Raw genomic sequence first — 18,931 nt, 5'->3', positions numbered from 1 at the left:
CCCTGCCACGGCAGAATCTTTATTTTTTTTTCCTCAAAGAGGTGTCAGAAGGTATTTTGCTGTTCCAGAGTGTCCGAGTGAAGATTTCTGACAAGAAGAATTTAAGTTTTGGTATAAAGTTAATCTTACATTTGCCTTTCATATGAGTGATTAAATGTAACTGACTCAATTACGATGTTCTCAGTATCGTGTTTACAAACATTAATATGTTTTGTATGCCTGGTGACCTCATCTGGAACACAGTGCATTTCTGGGCTGCTGGGTGCAGGACGTGTTTAAAAACAGGAAGGAAATTGAAATAAATTAATTAACGTGGCTGGGAATAGAAAGGTTTATTTAAAAGGAAATAGTAAAGAAGATAAATGGGCAAGTACATGAGTTGCACTGGTAAAGGAGAGGCAATAAACATGCTTACATCTGCAAGCATTGGCAGGGTATGAAATCCACAAGAAGAAAAAGAATAATTTATTGTTATACATCATTGTTAACTGTTACCACGAAGAGGAGGTTGTTGTCTAAATTATCATATGCAGACTGTTGATGTATCCGTCGGTGGGCACGATTCCCTGGGCTTCTGGTGAAGGGACGAGGATTCAAAAGGAGCACGTAGATGAGTCTCTGCAGCGTGGGTCAGTCATTGCCACGTAGGTACAGTTTTCTGGGAAAAAAAATATATCTTCAGTAGTTTACATGGTTATCAAAATCAGTCATTATGAATAAAAAATGTGTTGTTGCTGTTGATCAGTGTATTGAGAGAGGGGTATGTCATGAAGTATGTATAAATCTGGTGGTTTGGGCAGATTTGCGAATGTCCTGGTCAGTCAGCTGCAGGGCCTCCAGGGCCACGGTGGCTGGGGCTGGAAATGTGTCCGAGTGGCCAAATGTAGCCTCCTGCCCACCCGGGTCGGAGGGCCGGGAGCAAAAACCGTGGGCTGGACACAGTCCCGGACTGGGTTGCAGGGCCAGTGTGAGAGTGACAGCGCTTGTCTTTCTGAAATACTTGCTGCGTGCAGGGGTGAGGACGCGGGCTGTTCACTGAGGGTGGTTTTCACGGTCGTATTTGCTGGCCCATGTGCCGTCTGGTAGCATCTGCAAAGCAAGAAAGTGTTATGTGTTATGTCAGGGACACGGGGTGTGCGTTTCTCCAGCAGAAGTCCAAAGCTTTCAAGTACGATGCATCAGACAGACGAAAACAAGCTAATTTTAACAGCTGTTTGCTCCAAGCCATTGCCTGCATCAAGGAAGCATTGTGAAAAACAACATTCTCATACGGAGTGTAAACTGTAAAGCAATGTAATTTTCCCCCTGTCTCCTAGGGAGTTATATTTGTTCAGTGCCACTCAAGCTGACGTTGGGATGTTCTGGTTGACAGAGCTGCAGGGCACGTCCTTAGCTCGCTATCAGATGTTTTTTCTTGGTCTGTAGCAGTGCTGAGGCAGAACCTCTTCTTGCAGAGGGGAATTTAGTGATTAACTTTGGGGCTCTCAGTTCAGCAAACCTCCCCCCAAAATGAAATCCTGTGATACGCAAACTGCGGGCATCAGGTGATGTCCAGCCTGACCAGCATCTGAGACTCAGTGCCTCTGTTTCACCGCTTCCAGCAGAGGGGTGGGAGTTTGTTCCCTTCTTCCTAGGAATGCATCCGCCTCCTCTACATCCACATAGCCATTTGTGAGCATGGCTTCTGGAAATCCTGAAGGCAGGTGGGAGCTGGAGTATTTCTCATCTATATGCACCCCAACAAGAAGAAGAGTATGGTGTTTCCTTGTTGGTAAATGAGTGTTACAAATGTCGTGCTGTCTGTTTCCTTTGGAAGGGAAACCCCTGCTGGGTTATATCAGAGGCTGTTATGAAACTGCTGCTTGCACAAATTATTGATGCTCACTTAGGGAGCAGCAGTGCAGCTCTGTGGTGAGCAGGCTGCGTTGATTTTGCAGTGAGTTTCAAGGTGCACTCAGTTTGAGGCTGGATGGTTTGCTGTCTGATTCCTGAAGAGCTGTCACTCTGGCTGTGAGTTCCTGTGGAAGCTTGAAGCTCCTTTACCATAGGTGAGGGAGAGTTAAATGGAGAAGGTACAGGAGGTATCGACTCAGGGACAGAGTGTCTCATGTGAAGAGCAAGAAACCTGCCTGATGATAATGTATTTCTGAGTGTGGATTTCCTTCTGAAGAACACTCTGGTGCCCTGTCAAGATACAGCATGACTTGGAAAATGCTGACATTTGTGTTGCGTATGTTGGGCACATAGATGAACACGTGCTGCAGATGGGAAGAGGGGCATCCTACATGGAGTAACTCGGTGTTTTCTGCTGCTGCGCTCTGCGTCTGACACAGTGTGATGAACACAGTAGGAGGCTGTGTGTTCAGCACCGCTCTCCTTCTGCCCTGGGGCTGACTGCGTGGCAGAAACTGTCAGAAATCCCCTGCTTTGGCAGGCACTGACCGAACTCTCTCTGAACCTTTCTGCAGATAGGCCAAGTAAGGAGGGCTCCTAAATGGTTTTGGCAGAATCTTCCCTTTGAAATAGGAAGTGTATCGATTGACTTTGTTAACAATCAGGACTTCGGTTGTCTGTTCTCCCCTTCCATTGTACCGTAGCTGCAGCATCACCCTGCCAGCACTAAAACCACGTGTGGACTCATGATGTTGGAGCTACCTCGACACAGTCTAGGCATTCCCAGGCTTCCGTGTCTGGGTAGAGTTAAAAATGCTCAAGCCCCTTGTCTGTGCCTAAGCTCTTCTGAGATCTCCAGCCTTTGCATTTGGCTGGTTTGGTCCCATTGGGCAGGTGAAGTCGTTACATTTCACGGAGCTGGCTGTTGTACTTTTTGGGTCTCAGCTGAAATTGTAAAGCAGATCCTGAAGTTAGGAGCTGTGCTGTGCTTAAGGTGCTGTGAATGTGCAGAAATCGGGAAAAATAATCTGCATTTTTAAGTTGAAGAAACAAGCGAGAATGTTGCCCTGCTTTAGTCACTTGAGCACGGCACAGTAAGCTCACCCACTGTCTGCTGATTTATTTATGTAGTGTCTTATGTAATAAACATGTCGTTGATTATCTAAGCCTTGACCAAATTATTCTTGTTTTATTCATGTTGCTTGGCAATGTCTCATTTACTGGTGAGCGCTGGTGGCAACTTCAAAGCCTCCAGACGACTTTGAAACCCATGAAATGAATGTGCATGTCCAACCCAACAAAGTTTCTTGCTCTGGTGCACACTGCTCTTGTGCAAATCCTGTGCGCTCACCGGCCTCCCTGGGACTTTTTTTCTGTTTGCCTTTTGCATCTCAGATTTAAGGATTCACCTACAACGTAAACAGCTCGTTTTGCCATCACTGCCACTGTACTCGTGGAATATGAGCTGGAATATTTAGCTGCTAAGAGTATAATTGCTTCTGCTCTTGATCAGTATACAGACAAAAGTATTTTAATCTGTTTATTGAGTTTGGTACACAGCAGGCTTGTCAAGAAAAATCCATCAATTTGTGTTGCTTGTCTGGTTTTCTTCTCCTCCCCTCACCCCCTAGCTTTGATGTCACCATCACATCATGTCTTCTTTGACTGCCTACCTCCTTCTAGCCGCTGCGATCCAGTGGCTCTCTCGCACGGGTTTGTTGGTGCCTCTCGTGTCTGGTGGCAGCTGGAAGGGCAGGCTGCTGTCCTCTGGCATGTTTGCTTAGCTTATGCTTGGAGTACGCCTTGCTAGTGTCTTGTCATTAATTTTGCTTTGTTGCAGGCTGACAACAGCCATTATTTTTATTAGTGAAGAGGCTGGCTGAAGAGTTAATACCATGGTGAGGCTGATTATCACCTCAGCTGTCCCACTGGAGCCTGTGCAAATGTAATGCAGGTCATAACGCCTTGTTTTCTCTTGAAGTTCTGTGACTCCATCATTAGCTGAGATACGTGTTTTAATTTGTTTTGTTTCTTACTGGCAATTACAGCTGTAATAGTCAGCTTCTGCGCTCTTTTGTTCAGACCTTGTTGGCTAGTCAGCGTTGTTGAAAGAGATTAGCACTGCGTTGGTCTATCCTGTTTGAATTTGGACCTCACACGTAGCCTGACTGGCTGTCAGGGGTGCGATGGGTGAGAGCAGTGTTCCCTCACATGGGGAGGGGACATCGCCGTCTGTGGGACCGATAGAGCTGTTTAATGCTGATACACATCAGGACGTCATCGCGAGATGCTTCGACTCTCTTAGCATCAGTCAAAAAGCTCATCAGTGGAACTAAGCTGGTGAACCAGAGTGCTTTTTTTTTTTTTTTTTTCCCAACTATCTTTGATTTTAGAAACAAGAAAAGGAGCATATCGGAGGGAGGATTGTGCGGGGAGAGAGGTGTGGTCATTCCACTACTGCTGTGCGGTCATGTCCTGCTCAGCGCCAGCCTGATGTTCCCCTCCCTGCTGAGAAACCCTGGGAGGTTTTAGAAATGTTCAGAAATACAGATCCAAGAGCTCTTGGTTTACTGTAAGAAATCTGTGGTTATGAAAAGAAAGAAAGAGTCCTAGGATTTCCTGTGCAGTCGTATATAATTTTTAGTAATATTTCCAAGGTTTTGACAATTTTCTTTCCCCGTCTGGGACTTTGTGTAGAAAACTGCTAAGTTTTGTTTTACACAGAAATAATCTTTTGCGATCCTAATTAAAAAAAAAAAAGTTTTGCAGTTTAGTTTTAATTCTGACATCAATTTTCTTTTAAATGTGATACTATCCAAATGACCTCATGGCTTTTTCCAGACAGTTCAGCATCATTTCTAGACAATTAAGCTTCTGAGAAATGAAGAATGTTTGATTTATTCATAAAACTTTGAGTCTGATGATGCTCATTGAGAAATGCGTGAATTAACTTGCTCTCATCACCTGTTGACACGCGTACTCGCTGTTCCTGCTGCGTGCGTGGACGTGGTGCGGTGCATTTAGTCCATCACAGTGGGGTGCCTTCACCAGTTTAATGCAATGGAGAGTCTTAAAGGTAACAAGCAGCTTCCAGCCAACACAGATTTCATTTTTGTGAAACAGGTGCAGTTTGTAGCAGGGAATATGAGTTTCCCTTGCAGTTTCCCTTTGCAGGTTTTTAAGCTGCAGGGAACAGCAGCCTTGTGTGCCGCTGCACATGCTCCCTGCTGCATGTCACCTTCCTGTCCTGGTGTGCAGTGCAATGATGCCCAATCTTCCGGTAAAGGCTGCAAAATACCCTTAGGAGGTGCCTATTTCCCACCCTTCTCGTTACCGAGCGTGAAAGTGTTGGGCCCTAGAAATGTTCCTTTAAAACACTGCTGTCTTCATGGGAAGCATGTGGTCCTTTCTCAGTTGAAATAAGTCGTCTTGGGCAACACAGAACTCCACTCAGCAGTGGGTTTCCACAGGGGACCTCTTAGCCATCCTCTGCAAGACCTCCTCCAGTAAGAAGGTAGGTGGAAACCAGAATAGCTTCTCCATTCACCGCTGCAGTATTGATGCTCCTGATGTGGAGAAGTGAATTGTTTCTAGCATCCCTAAAACTTCCATGCAATCTCTTGACCTCTTTCGCCTTCTACCGCTAATTTTTTAACTTGAGCTAAATCCCAAGTTCCTGCAGCTTGGCGGTCCGCTCTCAGAAGGCAGCGCCTTGTCCTGGCTGCGTGCGAGGTGTGCTGTGTGAGCACGCGGCAGCTGTGCACAGGGCGGTGTTTGCTCAGGCTGCCAGGCTGGAGGGGCTTCAGGGGATGGGAATGCTGGAAGGGTTGGAGTCGCAGCGGGGGAGGATGGAGAGGCTGAAGGGGCTGGAAGGGCTGGCGTCCGAGTGACCTGTGGCTGTCACACAAATTTTTATTCAGTGAGTGTGAAATGCAGCATCAAAGCCAGAAATCCTTAAAGCCAGGAGCTGTTTAAATCTGTCTTGACACAGCGTACCTTCACATGGTTACCTATAACGTTGTCATCACTGGCAATACTTTGTTTCCTGTATCTTCTCTGCTCTGGGAGGATGAGCTGCAGTGTTACCTGCTCCCGGGAAGCAGTTGGCCTGCTATGATACATGGCAGAGCAATTCTGCGCGCATTCTGAGGCCATCTCATTTTTTTAAGGTGAAAATACAATATATTGTGTTATTTGAGAAGCAGGGTGTGGCTGAGGCAGCATAGAGAGATGCTCAGCGCAGCCCGTGGTCAGCAGTGGCGTGGGATTTGGTGATCTGTGAGGTGAAGTGGAGCCTTTTCTCGTCTGCCCCTGCGTGCTGGTCCAGCACTGCTCCAGGTCGGTGCTTGTCAGATGCTGTCTGAAAGCAGCAACTTAGTTTAAGGTTTCTACCCAGTAATTTTGACATTTGGACTGGTGGGTTGTGAAGCTTCCTGGCGAGGGTGAAAGGAGCTGACGTCTTCTAACAGGGTGCTGAGCCAGTGCACACTGGCAGCCCCACACACTGGAGCTTTGCGGTGCCCGTGAGCAGCTCTGCAGACCCCTGGGTGCGCCCGGAGGAGAGGTGCCAGCTTCCAGCTGAGGATGGGATCCGCTCCCAGGCTTTTGGATCTAGTGATCCCTGAACGGAGAAGGGAAGGTAACCCAACCTACCTAGCCAAAAAAAACCAGGGCAGGATGGGTTTGCAGTGCTGTCCTGAGATAACTGAGCTGACAGGGAAGAGGCAGGAGAGGAAAACTTCAGCGGAGGGAGAGGTGTCCTCAGTGAAACGTCCCTTATAGAGGGGCTTTGTGCTGGAGGCTGTGGTGGTGACAGAGATCAGCCTGGGGTAGCACAGGGGCCCATCGCTGCAGCACGGGAAAGCCCAGCTTAGTGTGCCTATGCCAGCGTGGCCCTTGATGCTGTGGGGATGCGGGGTGCTGGGGTGAGGGTGAGCACCAGCACCTCTGTCACGCAGCTGTCCCGCTCTGAACTGAGCTGATGTTTTAGTGCATGACACTTCCGATGAGGAGTGTGAAGGAACTGGGAGGTGTTTTCAGTGGCTCTCGTTGTCTGTGATTGGGACCGTGTGGCTGGTAGCGGCTGGCTCTGGCTGGAGACACGGGCTCACTGGTGCACAGCTGCTGTCTGCAAAGTGGTGACGTGAGAGCCTTGGTCTCTAACCTGCAGATCACATCGAACCCCGATGGGAGCTGGAAGGGAAGTTGCATGGTTTAGGATCTAGCTGAGGTGACAGCCAAAGACACTGAAGGTACAGGGTGCTCAGCCTGCTTTGAAATGGACTTGGCAAGCTCTGGACAGAGTGTTTTTTGTGGAAGAGGAGGGTGGAGAAAGCTCTTGCATTACATCCAGGACAACCACTGAAACCAGCATGGGCAGACAGCGGCAGAGCCAATGTGGGTTTGCAGGAACAGCGTTGTATCAGCTAAAGGCTTTGTGTGCCTTGCTCCAGCGTGGTGGGTTTACAGTGTGTCAGCGCTTTGCAGCATGTTGCTGTGTCCTTTTTGATCCTCTCTGAATAGCCCAAAGGCAGATTCACTGCGTGTAAGCACTGCCTTTAGCTCTGCCTGTGCAGCCGTGCTAACCCTGCCCGCAGCTTTGTTTTTGGATTTCCTGTGAATGTTAACTGGTCCAAAAAAACCTCCAAACCCATAAGTTAGATTGGTGAGTCTTCCATCCCCAGCTTCTGCTGGTTCCTTGTTTAATACACAAGAACTCTTAGTGCCCAGTGAACCTGTAGATGCAATGAGAGGCACTGCGTTTAGTGTGCCTGCCCAGCGCTTTAATGACTGCGTGATGAGTCCTGTCTCACAAATTGCTGTGGTTTTCTGCGCGCTGAAGGCTTTAGAGGGCCCCTGTTCGTTTTCGCAGGGAGCATCACTTTCATCTGAAAAGGTCTCTGGGATAGGTTGAAGGGCTCTGCACTTTTTTTTTTTTTTTATAATCTTGTAAGAGACTAACATATCCAAAGTGTTCTGATGAGATACACCAATAGTGCCTTCAGTGCTCTCTGCTGCTCACAGTATTTCTTGTGTTCAGGGCGTGCTCAGCGTTTTTCATGTCAGGATTTTTACCACAGATTGTTAGGGATCTAGAGGAACTCCCTGTATGGTGCTTTCCAAATCAAGCAGATTTTCCTCGTGTGAAATGCGTAGTTAATTTTCCTCTGAGATGACATTCCTGCTTGCTCAGAGGAGCTTTCTGGGAATACTTTGCTGTTTCCATGCAACAACAAATTTTTCTTCACTGACATGCATTCACTGTGGATTTTCTGATTGGAAGTGCATGTATATAACTTCTTATTTGCATATTTCTCATCAACAGCTAAATTCCGTTGCTTTCTAACTCTTTTTTGCTTGTTTTTACAGATAAACTGTGTGACTTTCCCCCACCCTGACGTAATGCCAGAGCAGCAGTTGCTGAAACCTTCAGAGTGGAGCTACTGTGATTATTTCTGGGTAAGTGGGCAGCCAGCCACATGCCATATTGCAGCTCTTGAGCTTCCGAAAAAGTGGAACAAACAGCTTGATTTGTGGTACAAGGTAGAGGAGAATTAGGGCTGAAATGCAGTGCATTAGGGCAGCACCAGGGAGACTGGGGATGCCAGTCAAGATTAGGTGGAAACCATCTAACCAGTCTGAGGTGTGGGCCATTATCAGGAGAGTGCCCAGAAGGGCACGGTCAGATGTCAGGAGGTGATTTTGGTCAGGAAATGGGGAGGTTGTAAGACAAACTACACTGTGCAGCAGGAGCGGGGATAGCAAGGTGATTGACAGAGAATATTGTTTCAGTGTTTCCCAGAGCATGAGCGCTAGGGATGCATGAGGAAGCTGGGGGTATCATGTTTAAAATAAGCAGATAGTTAAACTTTGTGTTAAATTGTACAGCTTACTCCCATGGGATACTCTGTAGGCCGGACAATAAGTGGCTTTTTAAAAGGATGAGGTTAGTGATGGAGAGGCCCATTAGTAGCTCTTAAATTGAGTTGTTTTAATGCAGCCTTCAGCACGGGAAGTCTCCAGTGGCTGTGTTTCTGTGTGCGCCTTCTCATGCTTAGCTCTGCTTTCAGAATCCTGAATCAGATTAAAATGATCCAGTAGTCCTTCAAGTCTGGACCTGATAGGAAAAATCTTCTACTGGACTACTGGATTTTAGAGAGCAGAGGGAATATTACCTCAACAATTAAGGTTTTATGGATTTCACGTGTGTTTTCAGTTATCAGTTATTGAAGCATTTCCCTTTTTTTTTTTTTAAAAAAAAAAAAGTGTCACTTACAAAAAAGTTGGAGGCACAGCAGCACTTCCCCTTGTGCGTGCTCAGCGTTGGTGTGAGGACTAATGGCAGTAACTTGCTAAAATGCACTGACGTACTTGCTAATGGTCACGTTGCCAAACCATCAAAGTTTCTTCAGTTTCATCCTGTCTTCTGATCCCAATGTGTGTCGTAGTTCAGCCCCGATCGGGACCAATGAGCAATAAATCAGAAATGGTGTATAGGCTTATTTTTCACATGGTTCTTACAGAATTTGCTGCCCTGTTTGATTCTTTCCATTTAGGCTCGACCACTCCTTGGCTCCTGGGATTTGGTCACATTTTGCTCTCCGTGAAACTCCACTTAAAGCTGCCTTTCTTCTCCAAACTTTTATCCTCCCCTAGGTCCACTCCCAAGACTTTCCTCTTGCTCAGCCATTATAAAATACATGGTCTGCTCATGACTTGCCTTCTCCTTCAATCAGTTCCCCTCCTCCCAGTGTCTCAGGCTGGTAGCGCCCAGCTGACATGGTGTCCTACAAGTCTCCTGCTTTGATTAACGGGGCATTTATCTCTGTGCAGATGTGCAGCACCCAGGGTATTGGAGCAAGACCTGTAGTCCTTAGGGAAAAGGGTGGGAAATGAAATTCTGAACTAGGGAAAAGCAAAGATAGGAGAGAGAGAGAGAACAGAGAGAAGACTGTTGGTCCTTGTAGCAACCCTAAAGTCAGTGTTGGGCAAGGGATGAAAAGGGCTATGTAGGCAACAAACAGTCAAAGATGGAATGTGTGGCCGTAATCTATTGAACAAGTTGCTGGTTTACCCTGCTTTACAGCAGATCTGTGGAGACTGGCTCTATTTGTCTGAGTGCAAATCAGGGTTGAACTTGGCAGTCTGTTAAAGGTCATTTAGGGCTGCGTTACCCCTGGAAGGAGCAACAGTGTCCTCTCCTCTCCCTCAGCAGTTCCCCTATGCACGCTGCAGGATCCCTTCTCTTTGCAGGGCTGAGCGGTGAGGGCTCACGTTTGCCGGAGCCGGCCCAGGGGCGTTATCAGCTGCGAAAGGCCATGGGCAGCAGGCAAGGCAAGACTGCAGCTTTGGCCACAGCGTAGTCTTATGCTAGCTAAAGATAACTGTAAAACTTCTTTTTTTTTTTTTTTTTTTTTTTTGGATAAAAAAAAAGGAATAAGAGCAGGGGGAAAGAGAAAGTGTTCTGTTCCTTTGAGAGGGGCTAAGGTGCTGTGACCATCAGGTGTTACCGGAGGGCTGTTTGGACGCCACTGCTGCCTGCTGCTCAGACTGCTTGGGCAGTTGCCACTGGGAGCTGCGTGTCTGTGGTTTTGATCCTCATATCTTTTTGTTGAACTTCCTTTTTCCTTCCAGGCTGATAAGAAGGATTCGCAAGGTAACAATACAGTGTCGGGGTTTGAAATTCTTCTTCAGAAGCAACTGAAAGGGAAACAAATGCAGAAAGAAATGGCAGAGTTTGTTCGAGAAAGGTAATTAGCACTTTGCTGTCAAATTAACTATTTATGGCAGTATTTATTTTTCCTGATTTAAATATTCCTTCGGTACATAAATGACATAGCATAAACTGTGTAAAAGATATGCTACCAATTCTTAAAGAACTTTTAATATTTCTTCAATGTCCATCCACGCTTTCCAGTCTTCCCCAGCTCTCACTCATCTCTCCTGCTGTGCCTGTCTGAGTCCTATTGCACACAGGCTGTCTGTTTAGATAGAGGGAACCAAAAAGGTTTTAAGCTGCAGATTCAAGGGAAAAACCCGGACATGGAAAAAACAGAGTAGAGATGATATTTAGAAAGAAGGGAGAAGCAATTTGTTGACATGGAACATAGACATAGTTTCCTAGGGAAACATAAAAAGAAATGTCACTTGGGACTTAAACTGATTATGGAGCTAAATTACACATACAGATAGTTAGAGTGAACCCCAAGTCATAAAGGCAGACGTTGCTACCAGAAAAGGCCAGAATGCCATGGTCTGTTGCCCTCCTGACGTGGGAAGTGCACTGAGCACCAAACAAGCAGCTGATAGATGCTCAGTTCAAGCCCATGCACAGGAGTTGATGTGACATCATTAGTCATAACCAATGTCACTATTATTTGAAATCGCTTGTTATGCCTCCAAGCTAATGTAAATCATGTGGAGGATGACTCTCAAAACCTGAGAACAGCAACAGATGAAGGAGCTGCTGTCCTCTGTTACTGCCTCTGTGCTGGTGCTTTCTGCTCAGTTGGTATTGTCTTCCTGCACCGCCGCTGCGGACACAGCGTGGCTGTGCCAATAGGAATCAGTAGTGGTGGAAGCAATGTTGGCATCAGGAGGGCAGTCCAATTGGGCAGAACTTGCAGATAGTTGCTTTCATTTGTGGTTTGTTTTCTTTCTCCCTCTCATCTTTATTTTAGTATTAGGGATGTGGCGGGAGTGGAGAAATGCAAAGTATCGTACAGGCAATAAAGATGGTCTGATACAGGAGGTGCAGAGTGCCCAGCATCCACGTGTGGTTCCTGATGCCTGTGATGTAAGATGGTCCAAGAGACAGTTTCCTCTATGATCTGTGAAAAAAGTGTGACCAGAGGATGCAGGCAGAAGAAAGGGTTGACTGGCAAAGGAAGAATACAATTGAGAAATGGTCTAACTGTCGTAGTTCAGCCCCGATCGGGACCAGACTACGCAGTCTCTCTCTTCCTACAGAAGCTACCACCTTAGGCCCCCACTTCACTAAACAAAACCACAATGCTTACTAAGCTAGAAGATGAGAAGGCATGCAGAATTGTGATAGCTGTGGCCAGGGAAAAGAGGAGGAAAGCTGCTCCAAAGAAAGTAATATGAAATTTGACAGAAACAAAGGAAAGCAGCATTCAAGAAGGAGGGAAAGTTGGTGTGAAATGATTGAGAGCAAGGAGAGAGCAGCTCTGAGACTGGGAAGAGGCATGTTTGTGTCCTCAGCAGGGGAAAAGGTAGGCATATTATAGATGAAAAGATAGAAAAGATTAACTGTGTGCTGGAGACAAAGAAGGTTTGGAATTCACTGTGAAGAGGATCTAGATGAGATTTATTAAAAGATTAATATATTTTTCTTCTGTTTGGAACAAATGATCTAGGATTGCTCTATGTGGAAAAGGAGGAGGGTGTTGAGCTGGAGAGGTCACTCAGGGAAATAAGAGCTCAGGACTTCAGGGGAACCTTTACATTTCGAGCTAAGAGGGAAGGAGTACTGATAAGATTTTCTTGATGACCATCAAGTGGCTCGGGGAATACAAGACCATGCTTAACTAGGGGTTTTTGTGTCCAGAAACATTTTCTCGATCTGTACAACCAGCCTTCTGGGGGTGAGGTTCAGGCAGGTAGTAAAAATAGCTTTAAATAGGAAGCTGGGACTGGGATGAGACACAATACCCAGATTTCAAATGAAATAACTACAAGTAACTGAAATTCAGTTTATCAAGTAGATGCTTTTAGAGGAGCTATTTGTAAATTGCAATCTTAAACTGAGCAATTATGTGTTCATTCAGTTCTTATTGACAAAGGTAGGGTTACAACACAGCCTTTGAAATTTAGTAAGACAGACCTCAAGAAAGAGAGGAAAATAATTAGTAAATTGATTGAACTGAAGATCAAAGATGTAGGTGTGAAAAAAGGAAAGACTTACTTTAAGTCAAAATTGAAATTATGGTCCAGCATTTGCATTTGAGTAAGCACTGCAAAACAGCCAAGAAAATCTACAGACTGCTCTGAATACTATCAGTCTCTCCAAGTAGTGTTTTTATTAGCAAAGAACACTGTCTTAGGCTTTTGACCACTCGCTTTTTAATTAGCTGGCTATGCTTAGAAAAATTAAAATAAATCACAGATTATTTAGCTACATGTAGAGAAACACAAGCGGGAGAATGGCTGTAGTGATTCCGCTGAAGGTCTGTCTAGCCTGCAGACTTCAGCCTGACTATGGCAGTACTGAGCGTGTAAGAGGAAAAGAGCATGAGAGTCTGTCCTCCCAGCTTCCAAGAACCACAGATTTGGGGATTTCCAGAGCCAGAGTTTGCCTTAGGTCTGCCATGCTCAGCAGATACTTGTAAATATCTTCCACTGTTTGTCTGATCCTTTTGAGTCTTTTTATATTTTCCCACTGCAAGCATTTGTAGCAGACTTCTGCAATTTTTGCATTACAGGAAAAGTAATTATGCTTCTGTTGTCTGATAATTTAATTGTTGCCGCCTAGTCTGGAGAAATAGCGTGAAAAAACTCATGGTCACTGTGTCTTCACGCAGTGACAGTTGTTTAGATGTCTGTCAGATATTCTCTATCCCCTTTCCTCCATGTTTCCTGTGTTGTCTTCATCTATTTAGCTTCTTCTTGCGTGGAAGTCACATCAGATCATCTTTGCTTCGCTGTATAGCTCTCTAGTTTTCCTTCATCCATTATAATGTGGTGTGACTGAAACTATTTGAGTGTGTGCACACGAAGTACTTTATTTAAAAAAAAAAGAGTGTAAGAGAGCAGGGAATAAACATTCAAAGAGCAACAAGAACTAATAAAGTCAGGACAGTGTAGATCAAAATGCACTTGTAGTCTGTAATGCTTCTGACTACACAGGGAGTGAAATTCTGAAAGTTTTCAAACAAGTTAGTGGAAACAAGAAACTTGGAATTTTTGTGTTGTGAAGCTGGAGTAACTGTGAAACAGCTGTGGAGTTTTCTAGAGGTAGGCTCACAAGGCTCAGGAGTCTCTGGGTACTGATGTGTTGGTGTTTCACTGTCACCACAATCCAGAATTTGCAGTTTATACCAGCCAGGCCAGGAGGTTTTTGTTTTGGTTTTCTTTTCCCTTTTTGAGATATATTTTCATGTTTGTTTTTAGCCTCTTTTGAGGTGTTCAAAGTGTTTTGACTGCAGATGATGACAGGACACCAGACTGGGGTGGAACAATTTATGTCTTACAATCGGGAGTCTTAAGCAATAACCAATTCACTTATTGTTATTTTTTATAGTTATTCCACCTTGCCAAGACAGTCTGCCCTGTTAGTAGTGCCATCCACCTGCAGTACAAGTAACACTTGAAATCTCCGAGCCTGAGCCAAAGCTGAAACTGGTGAGGATTGCTTCCATTGAAGCCAGTGGCTTTGCATCTAGGGTGCCACGCTTAGGACAGGCACTGATGGCAGCAGGCATGGTGTGTCTTATGTGTTGTCGTGAAAATCATGGCCTCAGCCAGCTGCATCCCACAGAGCGACATCCAGATCGTGTTTTCAGCAGCCCAGAATACCGGACCCCTCTTAGCTGGCTCAGGGGATCCCTTTTGTCTCAAATGTGCCACATCTATCAGTGCTTGCTCAACTAGCTACTGCGAATGGGTGTGCAAAAACTATCCCACCTTAGGTCTTCTCACTGGAAGCTGATGAATTTCAAACCGGGTTTTCCCCTGCTTGTTCACAGTTAGCACAGAATCAGGAGGTGCTTCACCTGGGTGCCACTCAGCTCTCTTGAACATGCTCTGTCAAACAAGCAGGTTTGAAAACCAGCAAATAGCCAGTTGTTTGCCCTAGTTGGGATCATGTGTATCTTGCAAATGTTTCACTAGGAGAAGAATTCAGGGGAGCCAGGGATGGATTTCGGGCATGATGCCTGTCACCTCTGAACTGGCAGCTGTTCCTTCCCTCCCTGCTGTGCAACCAGCATTTACCCTTCTCCCCTTGCTCACCAGCCACACTTACTCTTCTCCCTGTAGCCATTCCCATCGTGGTTGTGTGCCAGGAGAGCTTCCCTCTTCTGCATCTCCACCACAGGCAAGCTCAGATCCTGTTCCTGGTGCGGTGCTGCTGAGCGGAGAGAAGAACAGGGCGATGGGTGGGATGGGTGAAGGGCAGGGGCTGCACCACCACGTGTCGGTGACAGAGGCCCCTGCCTCGTCCTCACCAGCTTTGCTGTCCATAACGGGGAGCAGGAAGCATTTGGTGTCCCTAGGCAAGGTGCAGTCCAGCACCCCAGACCTCCTTTGGATGTCTCCTGTATGGCTGCATTCCTTCATCTTTGCTTTGAGGATGTGCGACCTCACATTCAGCAGCAGGCTGAAACACATGCTTCTCAAGTGAGCTCGATTTGCAGACAATCCATGTTGCACACTAGAAACACTTTGTCCTTGTTATGTGCTCTCCAGAACGGTAGCTTTTTCTTCTAATTTTATTGCACATACTGTCCTGCATATATCACTGCTCTTGCCATTGCATTTTTAGCATATCGGGGGGAGAGACGGATCTTGAAACTGGTGCTGCCAAGCCTTGGCGACTGAAAGGAAAATTCCTGTGGCGAGATATGTTAAAAAGCACAGAATTTCTTTAAATTATGTGTGTGGGTTTCTGCCTTAAAGCTAACTTACTGCTGTCTTTTTATTTTCTCTGTGTGTGTGTGTGAGTGTAGGATAAAGATTGAGGAGGAATATGCTAAGAACCTGTCCAAACTGTCTCAAAATTCCTTGGCTGCTCAGGAAGAAGGGTAAGTGTGTCTCTGTGACTTCTGCAGAAGACAAGAATTTTAACATAAAAGGCATTCCTCCCACACAGGTACATGTATTTTTCCTGAGCTCTCCCATTGAGTAGAGGTTTATTTAGTTTGGCATCCTGGGTGTGTTGAGGAAGATAAATATTCCAAAGCAATTCTATCTTTTGAAGATGTTCATGGTAAATCTTTAGGAATATCTGTATAAAACCTTGCATTTCCAATAATGTCTTTATGTTATCCTTGATCTAGCCCGCACTAGTTGCTTTAGGGATTAGCATGTATAAGTACTAAATTACTTTGAATATGGAAGGTTGTATGGAATATATATTGCTGATAGTAGATCCATAAGGTCAGGCCAGTAGAATAGGAGCAGCACATACAGAGGGAGGAAAAAGAAGCCTCTTCTCATCTTGGGTCTGGCCCTCCAAGAACAGCAGCAGGTTGTCCCTTATTTACAGCATGTTCACAGTTTGGAAGTTAGTCTGAAGTGCATTGCTTAATACCTTCTTAATATATTTTAATAATTCAGATAATAATGAAAATACATCACTCCTGAAGGATTAGAAGTTGTTAGCTCTATCTGTTCCAACACAAACCATCTAAGCACTGAAAGCCAAGGTGGAAATGGCTGTCCTCACCCTAGTTCTGACACAGTGTGTTTCTGTCAGCAGCGAAGCTCCCCAAGGTGTTTGCTCAGCTTCCAGTTGGCAAGGATAGAAATAGCAAGAGGTTAACTGGGCTGTTACTTCTCTAAGCATCTGCATTGACAATGGTTTCTGTTCTTCTTTCTCCTTTAGGGGTGGCTGTTAACTTGCTCCTAGCAAAGCTAAAACCACTTTCTTCCACATCCTTCTCCCACTTTCTCCTGCCCCCAATAGGTGAAGGGAGGGATGCCTGAAAAAATGAAGGGGAAGGAAACTAGGGGAGAGCCGGTGAAAAGAGAGGGAATGAGGACCGAAGCATAAAAAATATTGCAGCAGGGAACTGAAGGGGACATGGAGCAGAGTGGAGGGAGCTAGGAACACTGCCCGATGGTGCTTTGCACAAAGAGGTGGTAAGATGAGGGAATGGAAGGTGTTGTGGTGGCCAAATTGGCTAGGACCAGGAAGACGCTAGTGAGAAGATCCTTGTTATTGGTAGGGCCCAGGAAAGGGGTAAAAAAAAAGTGCGGGAGGAAGAGCAGACAACAGGAGGATCTGAAGGAGCCAAAAGTGGGACTGCAGCCTAGCACACTCAAAGTAAGCATTCACCAGGGTCTTCCTCTCATTTCTGAGAAGGTGTGAGTTGGGGGACTCTCTGAACTGTTCTGTGAACACACCAGTTACCATTGCTGGTTTCATACTCCACAGAGGATTTGCCAGTTTGCTGTCCAGTGGTCTATGGAATTGGTGCAATATATGAGCTGTCCCTGCAGGGTCCTCTGCCCTCCTCTGGTGGTAAGAAGAGCTATCATCATGTACGTGAGAGAGACAGGAGGGTGATGAGATGGGACCGATTTGTGGTATTGGGATGGTTTTGTCCATGTTTCTGTGAGTAGTGCTGCTGCATGTCCGCAGAAGGTGACAAAATCCATGGTCATTTAAGTCATTGTGGTTGGATAAGAGATGCAGAAGACACTTAGCAGGCTGAAATGCCTGATAAGGTATCAGATAAAATAGTACTGGTGAGAACTGGATAGTGAGAGGGGACCTCAGGGTGGGACTAGGGAAGGAGAGAGTTAACGTAGGTGAAACAGTCTCAGGCTGTTAGCTGTGATGAACACCATACTTGAGGACTCAACTCAGTGCAGCAACCTCAGAGATTACAGATCATTATTTTGAAATTGCAGATGACAGGCATTTTTTCAGGCTACCAGGAAGGAACAAATATGACTATTTTTGAAAAGGGGGTGGGGGAGAGAGAAGAAGGGGCTTTACATAACCTGTGCAAAGTGGTAGAATAAACCATCAAGCTTTCTAGAAGCACTCAGCGGAAAACAAAGGTTATGAGCAATTATTGTGGATGCATACAGAACAGTGTCAAACCAACCTAAATTTCTCCAGTGATGGAGTAACAGGAGAAGTCAAGATTATAGCTTTTAATGTAGTATAGCTTTTTGCAGTGGGAGATTTTTGTAGGCAGGCAAGAGAAGTGTGGCCTAAATAAAGCCTAAGGTGCAAAACTAGGTAAGAAATCATACCCTCTACTTACAAAAAGTAAAGTGCAGAAAGTAGCTATGGAATGAGATCCTGTAAGGTTTGTCTCAAGTCCAGATTTTTTTTTATGTTTTCATTAATGACTTAGAATAAATAATGGGTTTACTGTAATCAGAGATGAGACAAATCTAGGAGAGATGGTGTGGACGATTTGAAGTAAAGATTGCAATTCAGAATTATTTGGTTAAACTGGAAAAAAAATAAAGATGCATTTCAATGAGGATAACGTACCAGGTTTTATACTTTCACAGGATGTGAAAGATACAGTTACATAATGGTTTGTGGGAGAAGAATCTGGCTATAGTGAATCACAAGCTTATTCATCAACAACTTCACGCTGTCGTCTAAAAAAGCAGTCCTGCTGAGATCTGTAGAAGAAAGAGCGACTGATATGAAATAATCTGTTACCAGTTTAGCAACTGGAAGACCTCTGCTGGAAGATGGTGTAGTTTTGTTTATGATGCATTAGGAGGAATCTAGGCTGTTGGAGAGTGTCTAGAGGAACCTAAACTGCCGTTGTCTAGACAATAATTTGTCTGAAGGAAGAAGAAGCTGGAGAAAAGACTTGGTAATTTTCAAATACTGAAAGGCTTCTCTGAGGAGAAGTAGAGCAATCTGTCCACCAAAGGTAGGGTGTAAAGTAGAAGAGGTATTGGGAAAACAACCTTGGTGAAGATTTATTTAAAAGATTAGAAAAGAAAAACTTTGTTATAGTAAGGATAAGACTGAACTCTCTTGCTTATGGAGACTGTGGCATCTCTGTAACTGGAGATGGTTACAAATGGTGTTTTCAAAGATTTGCTACACACAATGCAAATATAATTCTGCCTTAGTCACAGAGATCAGTTATCTTCTCAGATTTCTGCTATCACTTTTCCGTGATTTTGCTGAGCGTGATCTGACACAAAGCCTTGTGCCTTATCTAGCTGACAAATCTCACTGGGAGGATGTGCAGAGGACAGGGCATTGATCATTGTTACTCTGTGTTTCAGCACGCTAGGAGAGGCTTGGGCTCAGCTAAAGAAGAGTCTAGCTGATGAAGCAGAAGTTCATCTCAAATTTTCCTCTAAGGTA

General features: G+C 45.2%; 1 protein-coding gene across 5 annotated transcripts in view; it reads left to right on the top strand.

Moving 5' to 3' along the window:
• Positions 1-18,931, top strand: part of GAS7 (growth arrest specific 7) — a 91,605-nt gene that overhangs the window by 60,152 nt on the left and 12,522 nt on the right. For all 5 annotated transcript variants that reach the window (XM_086762135.1, XM_086762136.1, XM_086762134.1 and 2 more), the window contains 4 exons: positions 8,263-8,352; positions 10,528-10,643; positions 15,582-15,656; positions 18,850-18,928. In XM_086762135.1, the coding sequence (XP_086618261.1) occupies positions 8,263-8,352; positions 10,528-10,643; positions 15,582-15,656; positions 18,850-18,928 (360 nt within the window). The remainder of the gene's footprint in view (positions 1-8,262; positions 8,353-10,527; positions 10,644-15,581; positions 15,657-18,849; positions 18,929-18,931) is intronic.

This window comes from Chlamydotis macqueenii, chromosome 18 (assembly GCF_036417535.1).
Source record: "Chlamydotis macqueenii isolate bChlMac1 chromosome 18, bChlMac1.mat, whole genome shotgun sequence".
Taxonomy (NCBI): domain Eukaryota; kingdom Metazoa; phylum Chordata; class Aves; order Otidiformes; family Otididae; genus Chlamydotis; species Chlamydotis macqueenii.
Note: the sequence above shows the minus strand (reverse complement) of the source record. Positions and strands in the feature narration are given on the sequence as shown.